Source organism: Perca fluviatilis, chromosome 6 (assembly GCF_010015445.1).
Source record: "Perca fluviatilis chromosome 6, GENO_Pfluv_1.0, whole genome shotgun sequence".
Taxonomy (NCBI): domain Eukaryota; kingdom Metazoa; phylum Chordata; class Actinopteri; order Perciformes; family Percidae; genus Perca; species Perca fluviatilis.
The window spans coordinates 33927510-33955310 of NC_053117.1; the positions used below are offsets into that span (position 1 = coordinate 33927510).

Here is a 27801-nt window from a genome sequence, read left to right on the forward strand (position 1 = left end):
CTGTTGGTGTCCAGGTGTCTCACTAGTATGGACTGAAGTAAGGGGCAGATTAATGGACCAACTAACACTGCTAACCTCCGTCTATTATTTAAAAAATGCAGTTATATGTGTTTGCATGTTTAAATACTTCTGCACCAGCTTTTAAAATTAAAATGCGTATTTTTAGAGAATGTCTTTTGTGCATCCCTGTACGCTATGTGTGCCTGTTTCTCTGCTAAGCACACAAATGTAAATGCTAATGTTTTGCTAGACGCTGTTGTGCATATAAATACAGAAAATGTATATATGTGTGTATTCTATTCTAGATTTTGTTCTGTAATGTAATCATACAAATGCAGAACATCAACATGTGGCTGAATGCCTGTTGTGTTTCCTGTGCAACTGCACATCAACACACAACCTGTGTTGGTTTTGCAGAGGGAAAAAGGCAACACATAGACGGTGACACCGGCTAGCCTCCCCTGTGCCCCGGTTACAGCAGTAATCCAGTCACCTCACTCTGCCGACCGACTCTGCTGAATACCAACGACTGTCCCCCTGCTCCAGCAGCCATCAAGGATATGGAGAGTGAAGACTGGAGCCAGCTGCTTATCTACTTCGGCAGACAATATAAATATCGGACTCCATGCATTTATCCTTTATTACATGTGCAGACAACTCTTTCTTGCATGTCATTTGGCAGAGCCTCATTTGTATTAATATGGCTTCACATCTGTTGAAAAATGAAAAGTGCTGCTTTACATATAAACTCAATATGGTTATCTTCTGCTGCTGGAGGGGGCGTCGTACACTTCAAAAAGGGTGTTTTAACTTCATGTCTACTTACTAACTTCTTCCAGGGCTTTCAAATGCATCTCACAGCCTTCATGAGCCAATGGAGTTTGCTCAGTTGCCATGGAGTTGGTTCAGTCATCATCACGTAATCAGGACATCAAACTTCGGTCAAGTGATAATATCTTACTTTAGGTCATGTGATGATGAAACGACCAATGAGAGATGCAGCTGAAAGCTTGGGAGAAAAGCTAGCAGGTGAACAGAGCTTGAGATATACTGACGTTTATGTTGCATTCCAGGCAATTCTACCACAAAAAGTACAATGGGAAATTACCTCCGACTTTGACTGGAACCAACATAAGTCTCAAGTGAAGGTCAAGCCCCAAACACGCATTTCCCATGATGCAATTCAATAGCATTTTAGTAGTGCCCCTTTAATTCAAAGCATCTTCTAACCTTTTTGTGTTATTGTTATGCAGTATTTTCTTCATGTGATCCTCATACTTCAGAAATGTGGATGGTTAACAGTGCAGTTTTGTATTTATACATCCTGTGCATAGCTATATGGTTGACTTTACTGTATATGTGAATCATGAAACTCCAAATACATTCTGTAAAATTATTAATCATTTACATATGAGATTACATATTATCCATAATATTACTTTACTACAAACATCTTGAGTACTTTTTACCATTTCTGTTTGTATCCAAGTCTTTTATTTGGTTTTGACTTCCATTCTGCTCTTACAGTACAATTATACATTTTCCCAGTGGGGATCAGTTACTTTTCAACTCATCTCACCTTTTTCATTTTTCAAAACACATCCTCTGAGGGAAAGAAGAAGGTACAGTGGTGGTTGAGCAAGCATGCAGTCAACATTGGGACTTCAACAATGGCTCCATCTGTAGCCGGCTATCTAGTGGTGCTAATCCACAACATAATTAAGCTGTGACAGATGGTAGCGGCACCGCTAGGAATTGAACCCCGGATTGTGTGCGTATGAGTGTGACATTAATAGAAATGTGGAAATGACTCGGGGTAAGGTAAGTGTGACTGTATGCATCCACAGAAAAGTAACACTATGTCACCTGTGCTCGTGTGTACAGAATGTTTCGTCTGTTCATGTTCTGATTTGTAGCCTCACGGAGAAGGAAAGAAACAATGTCTGTACTCTAAAACTGTGAACCTCACAGCATACACACACACACACACACACACACACACGAAGGTCTCACCTTTATTGGTGTTTTCGATGAAGCCGTACTTTGGACGACTGACGAGCCAAACCAGCAGGTCCTTCCTGGGCGTGTCCAAGTCCGACACTATGATGTGATTGGTAGACAGCTGCACTCGGCCGCCTGCCTGGACCTTAACAACAAAATACTAAAATAAGTCCTTTTGGTTGATTGGTCCAAATGTTTTTTGCTCTACGGATCATTTTTGGATCGACAATGTTGTAGACAGGTTGTAGGGTTAGTTTTTCGTAACAGAAATAAAGGTTGGGCTCTGAATAATCAGACATTTGGATATTAGAAGACATGTTAGAGATTTTATTTTCCCTACCTCCTCAGAAAAAATTACTTTGAAAACTTAACTCTCTCTAAATGTTTTTTTTTTTTTTTTTTTTACACATTAGCTAGTTGCAACTGTAACAGTAACACAGCACACAGATTGAATAAAGACTGAATGATGACTTCATGTACTGATGACATAGTTTCATTCAAAATCCGTGAAACAGAGTGATCAGGAAGATACAGCACAGACAGACTGGGCTAAATACAAGGTATTTACCACAAGAATGGCCTTTGAAATAACGGGTCCAACAAGTGAATCAATAACCAGCAAAAAAGGATCCAATGAAAAGGTTTTTGTTAACATGTTTCAATAATTGTAACTGATGCTTATTAAACATTTAGTCCCATTTTATACATAGTGCTGATTCACATAGTGACTTTTGCATGTTAAAACTACAGAATCAGACAACACATATATAAATTAACTCCGAAAATGTTTTTGGATTCTGAAAAATCCAATATAACGTATCTGCTATTATTGATTTTTCTGTTGAATACCTCAACTTCTGACTTTACTGTTAAGACTTTTTTTTGCCACACAGAAATGATAAAACTAAATCTGAGACTTTTTTCCAAATCCTAAGAGGAAGTTTAAACGGCAAAAAAGGTTTGTAGAGTTTCTTCCACCTATACAATGTTCTTTTTAGTTTCCCAAAACATTTAACAGGTGTACTGCACCACTGGAGAAGTACTACTGTGCTGTATTTTGAGACAGTTAAAAGGACATTTTTTCTCTCTTCTCTGTCTACGACTACAAAAATAAAACACCTCCCAACTAACATGCAACGAGTGCATTATTTTTCCCTTCAAGACATATTTCGCATTTTAAACTGCCAAAGGCAAATAATGCAACGATGGAGGACGAGGATGATACGTTACCGATGGATATTTGATGAGCATGTAGGAAAGAAAAGTCCCAATATTCAACTTTGAAGATTAACACTTGTATCTTATGCATCAAACCCCCAGTCCATCTCAAACTAAGAGGATGCATTTTTATGTTCACCTTCATAAGATGCGTGTTCACTTAAAGATACATCTAAAAAAAGAAACCCTTTAGCACAGAGATATTTACTAACAAGTGATCGAGGAACTATTCAGATCTTTCAGTAAAAGTACTGATAGCACACTGTAACAATACTCTGTTACAGGTTAAAGCTCTGCAGTGAAATGTCTATTAAAGTAAAAGTTTTTCAATCAGGAACATGTACTTAAAAGTATTAAAAAATGTCCGCTGTGACTGTTTGGTTTGTAAAAATAGTGAAAATAGTGAGAAATGGCTTTACAATTCCCCAGAGCCCAAACCTCAACATTATTACTAATACATACATACAATTATTAACATTACTAAAAAGGAAAAGCAGCAAATCTTCAATTTTTTGGAAGAAAAATTTTGATAAACTATTATCAAAATAGTTGCCAGTTTATTTTCTGTCAACCGGCTTATTGATCAATCGACTGATCTGAGTAGAAGTAGAAATAGGCAGGAAAAAAATAAGTAAAGTACAAGCACCTCCAATGTGCACAGTACTTAAGTAAATGTACTTAGTTACATTTTACACTAACAGGGTTGGTCTGATCTGAGGGACAACATGTGTGCAATGGTTTCCTCTGCTTCGTTTGTCTCGTTAATTATGTACTGTACCAGCCATAATATTGTAATTGTTTATATATTTGGATGATTTTAGAATTGGGCCTGTGAGAGTGTTGTAGGCTTTTTGTGCTTGTGTGCGTTTCTGTACTGCATACAAGTGTGTCACTACCTTGATGCCGCTGCGGACTGTGACTACCGGCGGCTGTCTGGGCATGGAGGTGATGGTGATGGTGCACATCTGGTTGTCGAGGCGATTGTTGTCTCCGTCATAAACGACAAAGTGGAAGATGTCGGTAACTGGCTGGCTGCCTGTCTCTAGGGAAGTGATGTACCTGCAGATGGGGATATCGGTTAGATTTGTTGTCTAAAAAAAGAGAATTGTTAAATGGAGTGCATGTTGTTTCGTAACTAATTTGTTTGATACAATAATTATCTTTTAATGAATACGTAAATATCTGTTTGTGTGTCTAATCCTGGACTCATAAGGGGACTTGGAAAAGCTTTTGCATTAGCACTCCCACAACGATGCAGCTGCTAATCTCTGCAAAGCACTAATAAAATTGAAATCCATACTGGTATACTCTTCTCTAATCCTTTTTAATTCTCATAAAACAATTCCCGGCTCTTGTTTGTACGAGCCAACACCACAGAGACATAACTAATACAGGCGATTTGAAGATTGGCCCCACGGAGGTTCGCCCTGCGCTAAAGCTAATCAGGTCCTGCATTACGGAAATGAAGCAGAATGTGAATATTTATATTTCATCTTTCCTCTCATATGGGGCCTTAGCACCTCTCACAGGTAATATCAGAGTGATGCTAACTGGCATTGCTTACGCCAACAGGCTGAGTCACTGAGGATACTAAATTATTTTTTTTACTGGCTTTTGGTAACGTTAATGTTTGCAGAGCTCTCGTCTGATGAGGAAAAATGTTAGATTGAAGGACAACGGCAAAGCCATTACCATTCCTCTGCTGTGATGCTGAGGGGAACATGATCCCCACCGACTCAAGCTGCAATCACAGAAATATATCACGTCTACGACTGCAGAGTGAAGAACCCTTAAAGCTCTTTTTTTTTTATCTCTCACAGAGTGGAATCAACACCAAACTTTTAGAACAGCCTCTTTATTAAAGGCTCACAAATTCTGTCATTGCTACAGCAAACCAAAAGCATATCACTATTTCCTGCTCTCGACTTCAATCTAAAAAAGTTGTCATCATGGGGGAGCTGTTAACAGAACTCTCTGAGCATTTTTTTTTTTAAAATGAAGAGCTAAAAAGGGGCTAATTCAGTCTCTTCTCTCCCATAAACCCTTATGAACCTTCATTGCTTATATAACACTGCTTCAGGAAACAATGAAGGGTTTTTGAAAGTCATTTTTTGTTAATAGCTGCATATTTTATGCTGATGTTCTGTTTTTATAAGCCTCTGAAGTAGCATTTAAACCATCATGGGAAACTAAAACCCTGCGCTGATCCAAGGATATTCTTTTTTGGCGCTTTTCATTATAAGTTTTAGAAACTCTTGCCTTTGAAGTTGAGTATAAAACTTCCAAATCACATTGGAATGATTTCTCTGGTCACAGATTTTTTTTAACAAAAACACTCTCCAAGGTGTGATCATGAAGTACCAAAATAAACAAAAAAAATACATCGGTCTAACCTTGGTGGAAATCATAAAACTCTTCCGGACTTTATATTTGGTTTTGGTTTGATGAACTCTTCAGGTAACATTAATTCATTCTACATTGTCTACAGTGCCTTAAACCCAGTGGTGGAAGAAGTATTCAGATCCTTTACTTAAGTAAAAGTACTAATACCATCACTGTAAAAAATACTCTGTTACAAGTATAAGTCCTGCATTGAAAATGTTACTTAAGTAAAAGTATGTAAGTATCATCAGGAAAATGTACTTAAAGTATTACAAGTAAAAGTACTCAATGCAGAAAAATCCTCACATATTAGAAACAGTTCTGTCAAAGTGTTTAATGGTCTAATCATTTCAGCTGGACTTGTAGGCCTATATATTATTGGGTAGTTTATTTTGTAATAAAACATCGTATTTTATAAACTACATGTGTTTTGTGTGCAAAAATCTTTATTTGTAAAGTAACTAGTAAATAAAGCTGTCAGATTAATGAAGTTGAGTAAAAATTAGAATATTTCTCTCTGAAATGTAGCGGAGTAGAAGTAGAAAGAGGCATGAAAAGAAAAGACTCAAGTACTGTACTTAAGTACAACTTTGAGGTACTTTGTACTTGAGTCTTTTCTTAGTAAATGTACTTAGTTACATTCCACCACTGCTTAAACCCTCCAACATTTGCTCAAAGGACCAGTACTGCCCGTATTCCCTCCGACCTGATCCTGTGCTTGCTGATGTCCTCCATGGTGAAGGAGGAGTACTCCCTCAGCTCCTGGTGCTCCTGCTGAGACTGGCTCCTGGTCAGGATGCCGTACATCGGCACCGACACCAACTGGATCTGAATCTGGTCGTCTGGGGACGTGCTGTCCTGTGAGAGCCAAAACACCATCACAACTACAAGTTTAAAGAACTTTCCTATCATGAAATGATTCTGCCTTTGCTCTGCATAAGGAGCATAACATGATCCACTTGCTTAATTAAAAGGTGCCCTGGCTGCCACACGTATTTCATTACTTTGTGGTAATGTCTGAAGTTCTACCATGGACTCTGTAACATGTTTTGTGGTAAAAAATGCCTTGGTTACCTTGTTTCAAGCCATTCTAGCGTGGTATAGAAAGCCTGCAGGAAGACTCAGCTCGATTTGTGCCAGTTCTCATTAATATTCAACGAGCTAAGCTGCTTGACTCTGATTGTCTAACAGCTAGCCAATGAGAGCCTGGCTATCAGCATCCTTTACCCAGCGCAACTGGGCGAGCTCATGAATAGTAATGAGCTCAGGCAACACCACGTCAGACTGACCAGCTTTTGTATTTGGCCTGATTTCTCCGCTTATTTCTCTTCAGTGGCTAGAGCTGACAGAGGAGGTAGCAGTTCATTTAAACATTCACACGACGTAAAACACAAACACATATGGGGACGCTGGGGGATCATAGGCAGGATGGGGGAATGCATATTAATGTTAAAAAACCTCATAAAGTGAAATTTTCATGCCATGGGACCTTGAAAAACAAACTTTATATCTACTGGTGTCTAATGCCAAGCGTGCTCGGTTTCACTAGCATTTTTCTCCAAAACAAAACCTGAAACAGCAGCTTGAATGACTCAATGTGTTGAAGAAAAACACATTCTCTCATCTTCAAACCAAAAGAAAACACTACTATCTCAGTTATAGCCGTCACTCATCTCCGTTTAACTCACAGTATAAGCCAGGTGTGAGCGCCTGATCACGGTGCTGCTTTTCTCGCCCACTTCCAGCGACAGAGTGGCTGCCGGGTCACGTTGGGGCCCGTTGCCCCCGGCGCCCAGCACCGCAACCGTCACCACTGTGGTCGCCATGGAGATGCCGTCGCTTACAGAGAAGGTGATGGTGTCGTCCTGGGTGGTGAGGCCGGCGTGTCGGTAGAGCAGAACGTTACGAGTGATGTCGCTGAAGGTGAAGATGTCACCTGAACGGATGGAGAAGGTGTGAATGGAGACATTAGAGGAGAAATCCGGCGCAAAATGAACCTAGGGGTTAATAACACGTGTGTACAGAGTCGACTGTTCTCTGGGATGTTTTCATGCTAATCTCATGTGACCAGTTTTAGCGCAAACCACTAATTAGCTTATAAAGCTAGTCGTCGGGGCACGGGGAAAGTAAAAAGAAATCGCTATTTCTATACCACTAACAAGGCTCAAAATAGCACCACCCTTCCACGGTAGCATAATGAGGGTCCCTACATGTAAACCTAAGCATTGAGAACGTTGTAAGTGTACAGACAGTTTATTAAAAAGATAGATTATAAAGACAGTACCGTTCACGTATACATGCGGGCGCCATCTCGGGGAAAACAGTCACGACCAGTCGAACGCCGAACGCCGTGCAACCAGTAACCAGTAACATAGCACGATTCGTCCAATCAAATTTTGCACCCCTTGTAATTACACTCTGCAGCTTCTTATTGTATAAGTGTTGCAGGGGTGGAGAAGATTAATTGAAAGAGCTTAGGACCGCGTGCGAGTCACTCAAGCAGTCAGCAGCTGGCACACTCCCCCAGTGACGAGAAGCGGCGCGCACAGAGCAAAAATCTGACTGCTGCTGCGCACGGTCTATACTTCTTTTACAATCCTCTTGTCATAACGTTTTTCTGCCACAAACGCAAACGTTGCATATATCGCCGCGGCTTGCTGGTCTGATGAGGGGCAGGATGTGGTCATTATTGGGGCGAACGGATCGTGCCGTTGGGCTGTGCTCCTGTATTGGGCGGTGGCACACAACTTGCTTCTTACTTTGGATCATCTTTTACTATTTCAAAGTGCACCCACACTTTAGATTTTCTTTTCCCAGACTTTTTCAGTTAAAGATTTAAATCCCTGCTGCCAAGATGCACCTCGGGCACGGATAATGGAAAAGTGAAACTTAAATCTGTCATGTTGGATTTATTCACGCTCTTTAAAAAGATTTATTAAAAGCTTCTTTCTTTGCACATTTTTATTGACAGCATTATATGTTGATATTTATATCATAATATGCTGTATAATAACTTATTGGGAGAAAACAGGTAGTTATATGTAAAGTCCGACTTGAGCATCCCCAAAAACGGCATGATCCTTGCTATATAATGCCTCTGCCAAGATTTGACTGTGAGATTGGCAGTCGAGTCAGGCTCCTTCGATCGAAGCATCAAAATTTGTGTGTGTATTATCTCACCGTTGCTCATGCTGGTGTGTGTGTTGCCATCGGTCTTAACCAGCTCTCCGTGGACTGGACCCTCAACCAGCTCAAACTCCAACTCATCGGGAGCCGTGTCAGCGTCGCTCACTGCCAGCTGCTGACCGCCTACACACACACACACACACACACACACACACACACACACACACACACACACACACACACACACACACACACACACACACACACACACACACACACACACACACACACACACACGGGAAAAGGAGCGTTAAGAGAGATTAAGTAGGAGAAGGAGAAAATGTACTGTCTGTACCAGGCTGCACACTCACACACACAAAGCTCTTTCTCCAGTATTGTTGCTCAACAGGGTTGTACTTCAGAGCTCATTACCTCACACAGACCACTTCATAACTTACTGGACCGCTTCACCACAGGCTGTCTTTTTGGAAGTGTGTGTGTGTCTATTCTTCTCTTACCAATGGAGGCCTGTCCTCCCAGGCTGACCTCCAGCAGCGGGTCCAGGACCTGAAACACTGGCGGCTGCTGATGGTTCGACAGCAGCAGGACGGCAAAGTCCAACTCAGGAGTGGTGTGTTCACCGTCCGACACTGAGACACACATACAGGACACAGAAAACAATTTAAAAAGTGTACACACAAAACACGCAGACAAAAGGCAGAGAAACACACACAAGAATAAGGAAATTAATCAAATAAGAAAACGCTTTTTGAAACAAACACACACACCTCAGATGCTAATTATCTGCCTAGATCATTTACTGAGGAATATTTTATGAGAGTAAAACTGGGAGTAAAAAAAGAACCTCATCAGCTTCCTCAAGACGAATCACTAAACACAAGATTATTAATACGATCATTAATAAGATAAAGAAAGAAAGAAAGGAAAAAAACAGGATGACAGGAGTTGTAATTAAAAATCTCAAAGAATCAGTTAACCAAACCGCTGAAACAATTTATCAGGGATTCAGGTGGAAAACCGTTACACACTCACCAAATGTTTTCAATGTTTTTTGGCTGCATTTGTCACTTCTACACAAGACAAATTTAATGAACCAAGAAAGTACAGCGAGCCAATTATCACATTTGGATATCAAAAAGATAGATTAAGATTGACAGAGCAAAACAGTATCCAGAAGTAGCCATTAATGTAGTGTAGGGCTGTGAATATAGGGTTGCAAAGGGTCGTTCAATATCCCTAAATTTATGAAGGGAAGTTAAAGGGAATCTAGGGTATTTATTAAAAATAGGGCCCAGATAAAAAATACGGAAGTGTCCCTTCAAAGTTGTGAATTTTTGGAAAAATCATATTTTTTCACAATTCCAATATAAGAATCGTATAGTGAACTTACTAGGGGGTAAAATACACAGGAGGGAAATGTTTTTTGTTTTTTTTTGTTCAATGAAAGTTCAATACATGTTAAATGAGTCAAATCATTTAATTAAAGTTCAACTTAATTAAAGTGTTGATTTGTTTTATTTCTATTAGAAGGGTTTACGATTATCTCTGCTTATGGTTTGGGGAAGGGTTGTTTCTATCTGTGTATTTCATTTTATTCAGGTTATTCCCATAAATTCCAATGGAAAGTTTCCAACTTGAATATTGCCAGAACTTTGCTGATAAATTGACAACAAATTTCAGTACAATATTTCTCTCTCAAGTGTACAGTAGTGGAGAAATATAACCTTGCACATAATTTAAATACTCAAGTTAAGTACCTAAGATTAAGATTAAGACATACTTTATTGAACCCGCAAGGGAAAATTACATTTCAGAAGGACTTGAGTAAATATACTTTTATCTTTTGTGCCACAGAGCCGTAACTCACTCTCGATAACGGCTGTTGCACTTTCTGCTGGCCGGCAACAAAAGTCATCTTTTACTTAGTTTCCTTTTAAAGAGAAAAGTGAAGCTTGGATCGTGTTGTGTGTGTGTGTGTGTGTGTGTGCGTGTGTGTGTTTTGTGTGAGCGCCTCAAGGTCTTCACTAAAGGGAAAAGCAGTTTAGTGACATCCCTGAACACTCCTAAACACTCGTTTCCCAAACAGCTTCTGTTGAGGATTGAGGCCGGGTGCAGTAGCACTTTATCTAGCGTACAGTAAACAGAGAAGACTTGGTGTCATCAGGATAGAGGTCAAAGAGCCAGAACAGAAAATCACAGGGGATCTGAAGATCACAGTCGAGACAGATCAGTGTAAAAGTGTAACAAAGAGCAAAGTGACAGAAGTGAAATGAAGAAGAAAAAGTATAGGGGTAATGAAGAGGGAAAGAGAGGAGTGAATTAGTGTGGAGAAGAAGATGGTAAAAGAGAGGAGGTGAGAGCAATAGCTTGGAGAAGAGATGAGAAAAAGCAAAGGAGTCAGGGAGGAAGAGACGAAGCTTGAGAGGAGAGAAAAAAAGGGGAGGAAAGAGAAATGACATTTATAGCAAAGATTTAAGGGATGGGAAGGGAAACAGGGAAGGATGGGAAAGGAGACATGAAGGGAGAGAAAGAAGAAATCCAAGGTGGGAAGAGAACAGGAGAAAATGAGGTCAGAGAAGAGGAGCAAGAAGAGAAGAGGGGAGAGAATTAAGTCAGAAAAAATGAAATGCCACAACAAGAAAGATGAAAACACAACGAGATACGAGATAAACGAGATAAAAGTAGAGGGGATAGGGGAGAGAAAAGAAGCGATGGAGAGGAGATTGAGGAAAGAGAAGACAAATATTGCAGTCAGAGTTATCAAGGGTAGGTGGGAGTAGCCAGGAGGAGAAGATTGAGGATGGAGAGGATTTAGCAAAGAGAGGAGAAGAGAGCAGGTGGAAGAAAAAAGTGTAGGACGGAGGAGAGGGAGAGAGAGAGGAAACTATTTGCCTCCACTTCTCTAAATTGAGGAAGATGAAGTATTTACCTGTGAAATAGACGCTCAGTGACTCTGGCAGACCTGTAGGGGTTAAAAAAATTTTTTTAAAGCTGTGAGGTGATAAAAGAGAAAAACAGGGGATTCAGGCAGAGCTGACAGGGCGTTGCAGTGAACATAAAAATTGAACGGATGATGCTATAATGCATAAAAGTCAGAAGGCAATGTGGATGATTTACTGATGCAAAGCTTTTCTCTGGAGCTCCACAAACCCAGATTAAGAGAAACTAAAGTCATCCTTCATCTTGGATTATCTTTTGGAAGGTGCGTCTCTTAAAAATGGCTAAAATTGACATTGAAAAAGTCTCACCCGCCCTCAGATCGTTTTTTAAAGGTCCTATTACATGCTGGTTTTTGGATGTTTTTATATAGACCTTAGTGGTCCCCTAATACTGTATCTGAAGTCTCTTTCCCGAAATTCAGCCTTGTGCAGAATTACAGCCACTATGAGCTTTCCTTAGGATGTGCCATTTCTGTGTCTGTAGCTTTAAATTCTATTAAGGAGATGAGAGGGGGGGCAAGGTGGAGGGTGGAGGGTGGGGGGTGGCCTTGACCAACTGCCACTTTGCTCGTTTGAAAGCCATGATGTCTCTCTCTCTCTCTCTCATGGGTGGGCCAAATTCTCTGGGCGGGCAAAGCAGAGAAAGGGGAGGTAACCTTGCTCCTTATGACCTCATAAGGAGAAGATTCCAGATCAGCCCATCTGAGCTTTCATTTTCTCAAAGACAGAGCAGGATACCCAGGGCTCGGTTTACAGCTATCACCATTTCTAGCCACTGGGGGACCATAGGCAGGCTGGGGGAACGCATATTAATGTTAAAAAACCTCATGAAGTGAAATTTCCATGCCATGGGACCTTTAAAACAGGAACACAAAATATTCATCACGCATACTGAGTTTATTGTTGATAGCTTGGCGATAGTATGATTCAGGATTTCAAAATCTAGGGCAGAATAAAAAAAGAAATAATTTGCAAAATGACTGACATGAAAAAGTGAAACAACTTTAAAGTAGCTACAAGGAGTATTTAACTGGTTATGAAACAGTATCAATTAAATACTGATGCCTCCATAGGACCTACATAAGCAAACAAGACCATCAGCGAGAAGACTTTTATACCTGTCCCCGGTTTGATTCCCCGCAAAATCAGACAAAACCATTTACAGCATGCAGACCATAAGAGCCTATGTTTACATTAACCCTCCTGTTGTTATCGGGGCAAATTTGACCCATTTTCAAAAAGTTTCCACATCAGAAATTTGGGTTTCTTTCAAACAAAATGTCCAAAAAAATAACATGGATGGTTCCATACAACGCTCTTCACAAGTAAATTAAATGATCAGTTCACTACTTTCATTGAATTTGGGTGTTTTATAAAATTTTATAGCATTTGAAGAAAAACAGATAAAAGAACGTCGAAAAAAGTGACGAAAATGTTGAAAAAAAAAACATCAAATAAAATGCAAAGCGCATCAATAAAAACATCGGAAAAAATGATAAAAAAAAACATCGTTAAAAAGCTTCAAAAACGTCAGGAAAAATGATAAAGGTGTCGACGGTTTTTGACCCAGAAAAACAAAAAGTTGGAAGACAACACCAGGGTTAAAAAAGTAAAATATTATTAAAAATAAGTTGCGTCTTTCTTTCACATGCTTCAAAAACAAATGCACACGCTAGCCAGATCCAGATCTTTACGACACGAAGCTTGACTTTGACATACAATCAGCAGACTGGCCCTTTAAGGAAACAGTGAGTGACATACACATCTCTAAGAGTAGTAAATCACCTGAAAATAACACGCGGGGGCTAAATCCACTGGTTTTAAGTGGTATGTGAAAACCGATGCAGTGTTATGAAGCTGGGGTTGCTTATTTTGTCTCTAAAGAAAGTGCTTCTGGTTGGTGACGGCAGACTGCTCAGCTGCAGATCAAAATGTGGCTGCTTGGCTAAAACCATTCAAAAAAGAAACCTGGCCACTGTAGCCAGTTCAGATTAATTAAATTGCATTTCGGAATGTAAGCATCCAGAGGCAATTTAATAAAACAAAAGATAAAACAATTTCTCATTACTGATTTTTTTTTTTTTTTTTTTACATGTTTGATACCAACTTTGTAATACTTTATTCCCTGAAGCCAACAAACATTGGACATTCTCATTACAGTAATTACCAAGCTGACCAACTGCCACACTATTACCCAAAGTTCTCCTTATTAAATTAAATCAGTGTATTATACAGTTGCTGAAGGTTGTAGTGTGAGTATGTATGCTTGTATTAAAGGAACACGCCGACTTATTGAGACTTTAGCGTATTCACCGTATCCCCCAGAGTTAGATAGGTCCATACATACCCTTCTCATCTCCGTGCGTGTCGTAATTCTGTCTGATTCACCCACCGCTAGCCTAGCTTAGCACAGATCCTGGAGGTAACCGGCTCCATCTAGCCTACTGCTCCCAATAAATGACAAAATATTGCCAACATGTTCCTATTTACATGTTGTGATTTGTATAGTCACAGCATGTACAAATAACCAGGTCACATGAGACACAGCCATCTTCTAACCGTATACATACTGGGAACTATATTCTCAGAAGGCGAAGCACTGCTACTTTGTCACTTATTCGGAGATGAGAAGGGTATGTATGGACTTATCTAACTCTGGGGGATACGGTGAATAAGCTAAAGTCCCAATAAGTCGGCGTGTTCCTTTAATGCTTGTATTAATCACATTACTTTGGATCACACTTATGTTACATGTAGGTTTGGACTTGTAGGTATGTGAGTGTGTGCATGTGTGTCTCACCAATAAATGAGTACTGGTAGAGCTCCTGGAGGTGTGAAGGGGCTTGCGGTGGTCTATAGATGAGCTTGCCGTTGTTGACGTCGGCCTGAGTGAAATGTTTCACCGGTGAGTTTGGTCTGTCCCGATGCTCGATCGCACCTGAAGACAAGAGAATTACTTTAAACGGTGGAGGAGGAATTACTCCTTTATCTGCCCTCCGCTGGAGTAATAGATTCACTTGAAGCTCTTCTGGGAGGCACAAATAATCTCATTTTCTCAGCAGACAGAGCCAAAGAACTACAGTTTTTTGGACGGATAACACCACACTCAGAACATCTCAAATCTAATTTCAGAAAATACAATGTTAATGACAAACGCTGGTGTTTAATCTGACTCTGTCCTCCCCCTTACTGGCTGTGTTCAAAATGATTCCTACGCACATTTATCCGTCCATTAGTTGATGAATATGACCCATTGTAAATCGTTTTTCCCTTTCATTAGACGGAGAGGTGAAAATGACAAACCAGTCAGGTTTGTCAGATGGTTGGATGCTGAAATTAATGGCTCCAATTCTAAACGCCACATTACATTCAGCAAAAAGGAAATCAACACTCATTCAAATCCAGACTGAAAGACATTAATTCAATAACTTTAGAATGTGCTGATGCCACTGAAGCAGGCTGATGGAACAACAGGTTGTTAGTTTTTTGGCTCGTATTCCCAGCTGGGAAAAGCAAACCCCTTGAGCAAGGCATTAAAACTAAAGCTCCCCTAAATTAATCATACAATCATTTTGATGTGTGTAACAGTTATCTTTATTAGTAAATGTAAAACTGTTTTACAGGAATACATTTTCCACTTTTATACCAGAAATCTACTAAGGACCAATTTAGCAGCTGTATCGCTGCAAGCTATGGATCACAGTGCCTTGCTTGTGGGCACTTCAAATAATTGAGTGATTAATGAGGAACAGTATAGCTTAACACAATACTTTCTCTCACTCGGCTTCAGTTCTGAAGCAAAAGTTCAGAAGCTCACTCACTGTGTCTAATTATAAGGCTCCTGCCCCCTGACACAACTTAGATTTTATTCCTTTTAATCTTTTTCACATTATGAGGGAAAAGTTCAGTGTGCGTGTGTGTGCTGCTGACCTTGTCCTTGCGGTAGAGGTTTGGTGATGTTGTAGATGAGCTTCTCACTGGGAGTCTCAGAGTCGATAAAGGACAGAGCTGAAGGCGTTATCTCCGTCACCCGATCCTCCAGAGCCTGCACGCGCACGCGCACACGCGCGCGCACACACACACACACACACACACACACACACACACACACACACACACACACACACACACACACACACACACACACACACACACGCGCACACACCTGTGTGTCCTATAACTGTTCCTTTGGATCACATCGGATTAATCTTCTTGGAAAAAAAGATTAAAATAATATAAATGTCCCCATATAACCCATTGTTTTCCAGGACATGCATGCATGCATTACGATTTAAAAGTCAAAGTTTCCATGAGGCTCGGGCCATTTTTGTTTTATATCCCTTACCGTGACCTGTAGGTCACAGTCGGGGCCAGCTGGGGAATCCTGGCATCTGAGGCAGGACTCCTATAGTGAAGGTCTGGGCATCACTTCGTATGACTGGGGCTGCCTCTGTGGAAACCTGCGCACACACACACACACACACACACACACACACACACACACACACACACACACACACACACACACACACACACTTTATATTAGAGATTTAAATATTGTAGAAAATATGGTAACACTTTACTTGAAGGTATCTACATAAGAGTGACAGGACACTGTCATGACACATGAACCCTAACCCTAACCTGTCATGACAAAAACCGAATGACACTTACTAAAAGAAGTGTTATGTCATAAACGTTTATGACTTGTTTATAATGTTTATGACACGTTCATGACAGTGTCATGTCACTCTTATGTAAATACCTTCAACTAAAGTGTAACCAAAACTATACTCAACACACCTCTTATCCTCTCTTTATCCTCCACTCACTCTTAACTTCTCTTACCTTGAAGTTTGAAGTCTTTCTCTACAAAGTATCTCATTAAATGTCTATTTTGTTCGGCTGCAAACCGACTCTGTCTATTAAACATTATTTCTGAGTGACGGAGCTGATGACAGCTCTTGAGAATCACCAGGAGTAAGATACAGAACAGATGTGTTGAAAACGGTTTCTAACTGCGACAACAAAAAAGTGAACCGGGCATCAGGCTGCGCTGCAGGGAGGAACCACAGAGGGTCTGTTTTATTCCATGAATCATTGTGAAAACCACAAGAATATTAATGAATATTATTTCTCTTACTGAAGCAACTACACTCCTGATTACCTTGAAATGACTTTGTAAAATCTATAAAAAACAGTTTCAAAAGTGCATAACAGGACACAGAAGGAGCCTCCCGGTGTCTTTAAGCAGCAGGTTGCTCAGTGGGGTGACAGCAGCAGACAGCTGTTTCTGAACCTTCTGACCTTCCTGTGAAGTTAATTAAAAATAACGATAATGTCTCCTCTTTTCCAGACACCCAGAATTCTAGGTCACTCTGTAAAATGTTCTAGTAACATTTCCTGCTATAAGAAAGACTAGTAGCCTGACAAGCCAGACCCACATCAAGATGACTTCAGTGCTTCCAGAGTCGCGGCTAAAGCCGATTTGAAAGACCGCTGTTCGCCAGCAGCAGCAGCCATCTTCTTTGTTTTCAAGTAGCAGGGAATTCACGCGGAACCGTCGCAACTCTGCCGTCCTTATGTTAAGCCCGCCCACCGACTCTATACACGATGTGATTGGCCTGACCAGAATTTGGTTTTTCCAGCTCGCAAGCCAACGGAGAGTTGCTAGACGACCCTGGTTGCAAAGTACATTTGCTGCCGCTAGGGTGCGTCTAGATTTCTAGGCTAAAAGACTAGTGCATCTTTTGCTACGTTTACGCCTGCCGTCCACACTACTCCAACATTTCCGAGCCCCTAAAATGGAGACATTTGGAAACTGCAGCCCCCGTTTTGGTTTGGAAACATAAGGGTTGCTTTGTAGTCTGGACTGGCACAATCTGAGACCTTTGGAAACAACAATGTATGTCAGTCAGTCTTATCGGTTAGGCTAACATAAATTTCAGTAATAGTTCCACCTCGTGATCAGTCCAAGCAAATAAATCCCTAGTCTTACTTTTTCGCCATTGTTGTTCTTTCTCCAAAGTATTTTCTGTATTTTCGACTTATACATTCAGGATTTTTAACCGCAGACTAAAATCAGACAATCTGCGTCCTGTTTACACCATCACGCCCATGCTCAGTGAATGTCATATGCGTTGTCAGACGTGTTATTATGGACGGAGATTAGTTCGTCTACTGAATTGATGTTTTTTGTCTGAAAACGTTGCTTAAAAATTTAAACCTAGTAGTGTAGATGTAGCCAAAGTTGCGTCACAAACCTAAGTATGATGTTTATTATGATGCTGCACACTCGAAGAAAAGAGCTCCACCTTCAATAAAAGAAATCCACCTTCATAAACAGAAAAAGCTGGTCCCCTTTTCTCAGCTCTTCTTCTTCTCTCCAGCACTGTGCTGAGGCCATGGCCTTTGACCTCTGTACTTTTGTTTGCTTATAATGCAGCAGATGATTTAAAATTAGAAATTAAAATGAAGTTAAAAGAATTACCAATAGGTGATGGATAAGCTGGTGAATCAGTTCGATCCGCTCTGCCTTCCTGACTGGAGTAAAAACTCTACTCCTTTCCGCCCACGCTGCTTAAAGTAAACCGTTTTTTTGTTTCAACTTTTATTTCAAACTGCTAGTGGTGCTCTATTTATCTTACTCAAACCTCTCCACAATATGTAGCCTAAACTTTTATTTGTCCCCTGATATACATACGCAACAGCAGCAGCTTTGGTTGTTCCTCCTAAAAGCCAATTTTTGTCAGCACTTACTTATTCTGCTGTTGCTTGTTCCTGTCACATCAGTGGCGTTTGGTGGCATTTGAGGGGGAAGAAAGTTCAAGAAGTTGTAGTCAGCTCTGTCGCTCAGAAGTAATGTAACACCAGCATGAAGCCTGGAGTCAGCGCCACCAATCACAAGTAATGCTGTTACCATAAGAGTCAGTGCTGAGTCAGCTGGATTTATTAAAGGTGGTGTTTTGCAGCTGTAGTAAATTATTGATTATTCAGTGACAGTAAAAAGATGACAGGAAATGAAGGGAGAGAGTGATAGGGAACAGCATGCAATAAAGGTCCCTATCTAGATTGGTGCCCCTTGTCCTGCTAAACATACATAGTAATAACCTATTATTCTTTTTTTATCAACAGGGTAATTGTACACTGCACAGCACACGTGTCCAGTTTCTTTGTTGTATGGGTTCGGTAAGATATTCCTTTAGGCAGACAATAAAAACAAGCCAAGTGCGGGGATTTGTTTTTGAAAAGAAGAAACTTTTACTTCAGACAAAAGATTTCAGGGACACTAAATCTATCTAGCTATCGTTACGATTAGCAAAATAACACATCAGTGCAAGAGTCTAAAGTGCTGTGCAGCCCACTTCCTTCAGCTGCAGAGATCCAAATTGCAGAAGCAGAAAGAATTTCAAATCCATCAGTTCTAAGTAGGTGCCACACACTTGGATAAAAACCATCAGAGGACAATAATACCACCCTGACAAACCGTCACGTTCAATCGCCACCTCTGACAATCAGCACAAATGCTTCCAGAAGTTCAGTTTGCAATTGGTTACGCTTTTCCTCGCCTCCTCTGCTTTTCCACTTCCCGTCAAAATGATGGGACACTTCAGAGTTTAATTTGAATCCAGCACTGTGTAATTGAAACACATTTGCCCTGATGGATGAAGCCAAGATGTGGGGGGCTGGACGGAGGGAGAGAAATGATTAGATGTAGCTACAAGCTCTTGGCTGCCTCTTTTGTTTTTTTTTAATGGAGTCGAGGTGAAGCAGAGACTGGCATGAAAATGCTTTAACTAAGGCGTGATGAATGCTGCATCGGTTTTACTGGGATTTTCTCGGATTTGGAGCCAATTTGCATGTAATTTGGGGTCATTAACCCTAATCAAGATAAGTCGCTATGGGTTGATTTTAAATGCCTATGAGTCACACAGGAAGTTTGGTGCCAAGGTCTGAACTGAAGTAGAAGAAATCCACAGTGAACACACTTAAAGGAGAGTTGGGAGAAAAATAAGTGGGAAAGGACAAAGAATGGATACACGTGCCGAATTGTTGCCTGCGTTAATACCCAGAAACAGTTATGTGGTTGGTGATTAAAACAACTGCTGAGTGATGAGCAGACTGTAACTTAGATAATAAAAAAACAGAGGCTGAAGAACAGTTTGTACAGATTCCTATAAACCACACAGTTTTATAGAATTTCATGGTTATGAGAAAAATATTAGAAGGAACAGGAGATGCAGATAGAGGTGAAAGAGACAGACAGAGATAAATGACAGAAAGAGAAGGGGGGGGGGATGAAATAAATCAAGCCAGAGGGAGACATTTAGAGAAGAAAAGGAGAGAAGAGGTAAACCATGGGAACATGGGAACAAGAGTACGATTGTGAACTTCAAAGAACATTAAAGTCACCATCTCCACCTCTTTTTGATTTCATGGTGAGACGTTCTTATCGGCCCACTGAGGTTTCCTCTTGTCACAGCGTATTTATTTTCTTTTATCAGTTTCCTGAAATCATGTATACAGACAGTATACTACACACTCAGTAGGAAGAAAAAAACAACAACAACCTTGTCGTGTTTGTCCCCAAAGTGTATTCCTCCGGTTTTTTTTTTACTTTTTCATATAATGGTCTACTGTAGGTGATCTCAGAATTCATCTGGCATATGTTTATGTTTAGTTTATCGTACTTATTACATCTTGTATCTTACTATTGAGTTTAAAAGGTTTGTCAATAATTAGAATAGTGCAACTGAATGAGCAAATTTTAACACTTTGTTGAAACTCTGCATTGAGCTTTTCTTTGTTTGTTCTTCAAATCATGATACCCTACTTCCATTTTTGTAGTCCCATTGCTGTAGTGCTTCTTCTCTGTAATTTACTGAGATCACTTCTACACTTCTAAGTGAAGGAAAGTAATGACATAGGCGATTTAAGTTTTCACTTTGTATTTGCACGAGCCTAAATTAATACACAATTATTGTGGTTGTGCACTGAAAAGGTCAGAAAAAAACAGACTTAAAGCATGAAAGTATTCTTTGTGTCATAGTAAAGTTGAAGCATATTCATTGAATCAGACACCAGTGAAACGGATGTCCAGTGTAAATGGGGTGTACGGTAAGAATCAGCACTAACCTGGAACTGGAAAGAGTCGCTGTTGGTGGCGCTGCCAAAGTGGCGGTACCAGACGGTGCCGTCATTGACGTCCTGCTGAGTAAAGGAAGTTGTGGGCGTGAAGCCTCGGTCGTCGGTTAGTGAGGGGCGCCAGCCTTCTGGCGGGCCGTCAGCTGGCATGGACACCAGCACCACTTCACCTGAGAGAGAAAAGGTGGAGGTAATGAACCGTTTCTCTCATTTATTATACATCAGTTATTATAATGACTGGAATCACATCATCACCAGAATTAAGGGTTAGGGTAAGAAGTTATGGGCTTCTATCTTGGCCCATAACTGTGGCAGGATCTGTAAGACTGTGTCTCACAGTCAGGATTAATGTTAATGGAGTTGATCAGATGCTAATTATACTCAAGTTGAACTGGCTAATCAGATACATTATGATATTCTGAAAAGAAGACATTTAAAATTTTTTAATTAAATGTCCACCAAACTGCAGCAAAAATCAAGCCACATGAGGAGCAATCTTCCAGCTCTTTAAAAGTATCAAAGAGCCTGTTTTGAAGTGAATCTCATAGTGTTAGAGAGTTAATCTCATAGTGTTAGTGAGTTTGTACCATATTTAGGTTGTCCATCTGAGACAAGGATGGTGTAGACGATGCCATCGGTGCCGACTCCCTTGTAATCCGCCAGCAGGTATTTTTTATCCAGTCGCACCAAGCCTCCTTCTTTTACCCAGGTCATGGGTACAGACAGCATATGAGGAGAATCAGCAGCCTGAAACACACACAAATATAAATTTGAAGCCTTGTAACATTGTGGTTGGTTTCTGTTTGGGTACAGCAAGTTCTGCTTAACATCATTTTTAATTTATATGAAGATTAACGACATCCAACTGTCTGATTTTCATTTTCTAACTACTGTCTGTCTGTGAATTTCACCAGAACTTTGTGAAACTTTGACAAGATGGTTTGTTAGTTAAACCCAATCAAACTAGAAAAATAAAATATATTATCTGAAGTTTGCCACAGTGTTTTTTTTTTTTTTTTCTGGACAGAGCTTAACAGGCGGCAGGTATTTGGATCACATACATAAGCATGCATGACCTGGACGGTAGCTTGAATTAGCCACAGGTGCAGTAGCAAATTAAGTTTACTCTTAAACATAGTACACTGAGCAATATGTTGAGTATTATTCAAACTGAGAAACCCCATGTGAAATCCCTCTGTTGTAGGCATTGATGTATAAAGAGAAATAAAATAAAAATAGACTTTGTTCCTCCGGTGCAGCTAATGCCACTGTCACTTTGTCACAGGATCCACATCTGTTGTAACCTCGGCATTGTGAGTCCCAGGAGCCCGTTGCAGAGCTGTCAATCAGCAGCACTAAGCCCAGAGTCCGCTCCACCAGATAGTAATGTATCAATCTGTGCATTCGCTCAACTTTGAAATCAGACTTATTTTTGTGATGCTCTATTGATCTGTGACAGAGTAACTCATCATTGGCTCGCCCTCCCTCCAAAGCAAAGAACAAAGAGCAGGATCAGCTGCAGAGAGAACACATTGCTGGTGGATGATTCAGTGTTGCTCGAGGACATTTTAGCAGGGAAGATGCCTGCTGTCAGGGAGGATTTGAACTGGACCTCTTACTCACCGTGTCACACTGCTGACTAAATAAAAACAGGTATGACATACTTCTTAGGCATCTATAAAACCCACCTATTTATCCTGAAAACAGAAGCTCCACATTTTATATCTGGAAGTTAAAGAATTTTAAAGTCATCTAGCTGTCAAAAATAGTTTATATAAAAAACGGCTACTGCCTGGGAAACTTTTGACAGTAAGAAAAAAAACTTTTGACAGTAGGGAAAAACTTTTGAAAGTAAGGAAATTAATAAAAAACAATTACATTCCGATTTAACCAAACATCTTGATATGCACTGAAAGGTCATCATTAGCTCACGGGTGATTGTACATAATTCCACACTGGATGTGATCTCATGAACAGGAGGTTGTACTTAACCCAATTTTCCCATACTCTCAGGAGGACATAACACAATAGTTTAACAGTAATCTTAAAAAATTCATTAAAGTTGAGCATAAATCGATTCTAAAGGACACTTTCTAATAAGATACCCTTAGACAGATCATTGTTAGTCTATATCGGCGACGATTAATTTAGGGGATGGCTCCGGTGTTGCCAAAAAAAATTTTTTGGCCGGATGTCCGTCACCTTCCTTTGTGTTGGCATTCGAAACTCTGCTCGATTTATGAGGACTATGGTTAACTGCTCCTCAGAGCTCTCCAGGGTAAATCCAGACAGCTAGCTAGACTATCTGAGTTTTCTGTTGCACGACTAAAACATTGTTTGGACGGGCACATGTTCCACCAAAAGAAGTTCCTTCCTGAGGCTGTTTTGCAGAGGCACCATTATTGCGTCCGGCATTTAGCTCCACCCAAGACGATTGTAATTGGTTTAAAGAAATGCCAATAAACCAGAACACGTTTTTCTCCCATCCTGGAATAGTTTGTGGACTAGCCAGACCTTCCTAAGCAGCGCTGTGGAGGAAGGTCTGGCAATGCGAGACTAGACCATTGTAAACTATTACTCAGAACAACTTTGGGGTTGCCATATGGTAAAAACAATTCTTCGTCTTTTTACCAATTTCATTTATCAAGAAGCCATTCAATGAACTGTCAGATCACTTATACAGTATAAAGGGGGAGATTTGCAGAGCATCTACACCAAGAGAAATACATCAACAATGACATTAATTAATGCAGACTTGATGGCATTTGAGAAAGGGGCTTTTCACACCTGAAAGTCTGAACCATGGTCCAAGGTTCACATTTTTGTTAGATTGTATACTGTAGAGCTCAACAGTGTGGTTCTGAAAGTGAAAATCACAATTATTTTCTCCATAAGGATTTGGATTATTTCCCATAATGTCTAACCCATCCAAGCTAGACCATGAGCTATGAGATTGTGAAATGGTTTATGCCCCTGTAGAAGCCACAAGTCCGCATGAAATCAACCTTGTGAGTTGAGGCACTAAAAATACTCCTTATGGGAGCTTCCCTGCTCTTAGAACCTAATGACAGCCTGCCAGAACTTTGTGTAATTGGTCCGAAAAAATGGTTTCACACCAGAAACAAACCAAACCATGGTCCACCTGTTTTTGTCGAACCAAGTTTGGGCTGTTTGGTCCTGGCGAGGTTTTGACACTTGTAATTTTAGTTCCGATTCAAACTGATAAGTTCTAAAGTCCAAACTAAACAAGGTCCTAAGAAACCAACAAGTGTTTATTGATGGACAGCCAAACATTTATAATTGCATTATGAAAAGGAAAATAGATTTTTTAACAGACAGCCAACCCAAAACTTGTTATTAGCTTCTAACTGATTTATAAATCATGACGACTTCTTAGCCAATAATAAAGCCTTTAGGGTGTCTTATTAAAAAGTAGTACCAAAACTTTAATACAATAATGAGGTCAGTCTTTCTAGCTGAACACACACACACACACACACACACACACACACACACACACACACACACACACACACACACACACACACACACACACACACACACACACACACACACACACACACACACACACACACACACACAAGTGCAGTAGCAGAAACACTGTGGCAGTGGGTAATAATAGATTTACAAAAGTGTGCACAGGTGTGTGAGATTGAATGTGTGTGCATGTGTGGCTGGCTGTGTTTGCAGATAACAACCTACCGGCCATCCGCGACTCTTCTGCCCGCCGCTCGGCTGATCCAAATCAAACTATTTCAGTGTAGCAGCAGCAGGCAAAGAATCGCAGACGAGCAGCAGAGGAAACGCATAAGTCAGCATGGCAGGCTTTTAACTCCAAGGACCACGTCATCCAGGAGATTATCTACCTCTCCTGATGAGCACTAAGGTCTCTCAAGGACACTCACACCCAGAAACAGCACAAAATAAAAAAAAAGGTCCGAGGATTTATAAGTTGGCTAATACTTCTGATTTCCACAGAAATCATGCAATTGGCCAACTTGCAGTGTTAAAAAAACGCTCTGGCCACCATTATAATCACTACATATTTTATGTCCTCCTGTCCCCTGTTGTATACTTCATAAAAGTTTACCATGAGACTTCGAGTATTTGTGCTTCTACATGTTTTTATCTTTATCTACACCATCGTCTTTGTAAAAAATATTTATACACACTATTACTTTTATACTTTATATCTATATATATTTATATTTATATACATATATATATATATATATATATATATATATATATATATATATATGATGTAAATGGACAGGGGTTGTTAGTCGGTGGTTAGATCAGCCAAATAATACATTTTTAGAATTTTAGAAAATAAAGCCTAAAGAATATTATTATTTTCCTTAGCTGCAGTACATTTTAGAACAAATGCATTAAAATTGAATAATAAGAGACCTTTAGGGGCTTTGAGCCACCAGGTCTGAGATGGACTGTAAATAGAGATGATGCTGGATGGAGAGCTAAACAGAAACAGAAACATTACCGAGATGGAGTCTGTGTCATCCATAAAACATCGGCTTGCTGCCAGCCGGGATGGCCATGCTGTTGTAATGACAACAACATTGTCATCTCTCATTTTTCCATAATTCCAGCAGGGGAGGGATGAACAGGATGAGCTGATGGACATGTCAAACAGTGAGTGAAAGTCACAGAATGGAGATGGAATTCTTATCTGCAACAAATTCTAATTTAATCTCAATTAGACATGCTGCCGTGGTGTCTAAAATCAGAGCCTGTATCAAAAGTAAACATGGGGGCTGTGTGACATGGGCCGCCAGCTTTAACAGAAAAAAATCACAGCAATATAAAATGTAATCACACACTTCAAAAAGAAAACTTGGTATCATATTCTCCAACAACGATGAAGGCTCAGCGAGAGAAGAGCTAACCTCAAAGCACTCAGCCAGTTTCCTCAGCTTGAGAACAACGCTGAGCTATTAGCCTTCCAAAGCCTGACGGCTGATCAGAAAAAAATATCTAATTCCCTTCCATTTCTGCAAAGTAACAGAAAAGCCTGAGGGATTTTTAGAGGCTCAAAGTGTTCTCCCCGAGACAGTAATTGAAAGCCAAGGCCCTGCTTTCTATTCAGCCGAGCTCCATCTCAGTTCAGGGCTCAGCCTCAGTGGAGACAAAGTCCATCAATCAGAGGGTCATTAAGGGCCTGATTAGTCTCCTGCTTTAGAGCTCAGTAATCCAACTATCAGGAAGCCTATTGTCCCAGGCACAGCCTGGCATCGACAGCCACTGTTGCAGCCTGGATGGTGGGCTTGGAAGTACGAAGAGTGCCACGCTCTGAAAACTAAGGATTCATTGGCTCGGATTTGTTGAAGTCCAGACGGAGCCAATAATCACTCAGGGTTTTATTTTTGAGCTTTGTGGAAGTTGGGGTTCATGGAGGACGTCATTGAGCTTAAATTAGATTTTGGGGTTTCATTGCCTTGATCTTATTAGCTTTATTTCCTGATTCTTTGTGTGAGTTTGCAGCTTATTCTCATGCACTTTCAAAAGTAGCTTCCTCAGCAGGATGCCTAGTGTTACATCTACATTAGACAACCTGGCGCGTTGGCAGCTCCTCGTAGCAGCAGGAGGTTCGTACCAAACTTGAACTTGAATATCAGGAAATCCTGCGAGGTGACATCAGTAAGCTGCATGCAGCATGCTTTATGTTTACCACACACAGCTGCTCTGTGATGCAAGTTTTGAAAGAAACCACAAGTAGATGGAGTACTCTCCTCTTCTTCTTCTTCTTCTTCTTCTTCTTCTTTAGTAACTGCTACTTCTCTCCCTACGGCTACTGGGACTTGGCCAAAAAGTCTCCAACATAAATCAAGGGCATTCTCCAAGCTTTCCATCATGCTGTCCATCCTGCTCTGTCTAATGCACGACAGAATGCAGCATCAGGACATTTCACAGTAAATGGATACTGGTATGCATGTGTGTGTGTGTGTGTGTGTGTGTGTGTGTGTGTGTGTGGGATGTTATTGATTTACAAAAAGGAAAAAAGCAGAGGAGTTGAGCCTGAAGCACACCATCTGTATGCAGCCAGACTAACAGAGCTGCCCTCCAAAACCAAACTATAGTGACTGTGTGAGCAGAAAATATATCACCGAAAAGTTTCTCTGTTGCCATAAGGTCAAAAGTATAACTGGCTCACAATGAGGTGGGGTGTTGTTTAGTATCATGGGAAGGTTTCTATTTCAGTGGTATGAAATCTGAACCAAAGTCGAGTGCAGTTACTACCATGGACTGCTGAGACAGAAAGCAGGAAAATATATCTTTGGAGTAATATCTTTAAAAGGTGCAATATGTAATATTGTGTGTAATACTGGCAGCTAGCGGTTAAAATAGTTACTGCACTACCAATTCAAAATACTGGAGAGTCGTTTCCCCCGCCCCCTCCTGCCCAGACTCGAAGTTCACGGGGGTTGCCAGGCTGAGACCGCAGCATTCACAACAACGTTGCTAGACACTTTTCTCACATAGCCAGACATTACTCCACAGCACAGCGGAGTAGCTAACGGTAGATGCTGGCTATATTGACAGTCATAAAAGCCCGTGCTCACGCGCAGCTCTGTAACCAACTGACAGACACACTTTTTCGGCTTAAAATTACAGTATGAACCGCTAAAAACACAACAACCTCACTGTCCTCTCCACACGCCAGTCAGGCACACTTCCTCGGCTTAGAATTACAATACGAAACGCTAAAAATACCACTACCTTACCGACGGAACACACTTCATTGGCTTAGAATTATGGCAAAATCGCTAAACACACTGCAAACTCACAGTCCTCTCTTTCCGATTTTACAGCCCCCTCCGTGGCTTAAAATAACTCACCGTTGTCGGCTCCAGCCGCTGACGAGGCTACACGCTGTAAACAGCCGTGGGCTGCTTGCCTGGTTCTCCGGTAACGTTAGCAGTAAGCAGGG

General features: G+C 40.6%; 1 protein-coding gene across 1 annotated transcript in view; it reads right to left on the bottom strand.

The window, feature by feature from the left end:
- The window catches only part of fras1 (Fraser extracellular matrix complex subunit 1), a 266280-nt gene that overhangs the window by 47909 nt on the left and 190570 nt on the right, over positions 1 to 27801 (bottom strand). The window contains 13 exon segments of the mRNA XM_039804033.1: positions 2014 to 2146; positions 4116 to 4278; positions 6308 to 6459; positions 7290 to 7537; positions 8782 to 8910; positions 9246 to 9377; positions 11678 to 11710; positions 14488 to 14625; positions 15618 to 15732; positions 16033 to 16060; positions 16062 to 16147; positions 20823 to 21001; positions 21419 to 21578. Coding sequence (XP_039659967.1) covers positions 2014 to 2146; positions 4116 to 4278; positions 6308 to 6459; positions 7290 to 7537; positions 8782 to 8910; positions 9246 to 9377; positions 11678 to 11710; positions 14488 to 14625; positions 15618 to 15732; positions 16033 to 16060; positions 16062 to 16147; positions 20823 to 21001; positions 21419 to 21578 — 1696 coding nt within the window.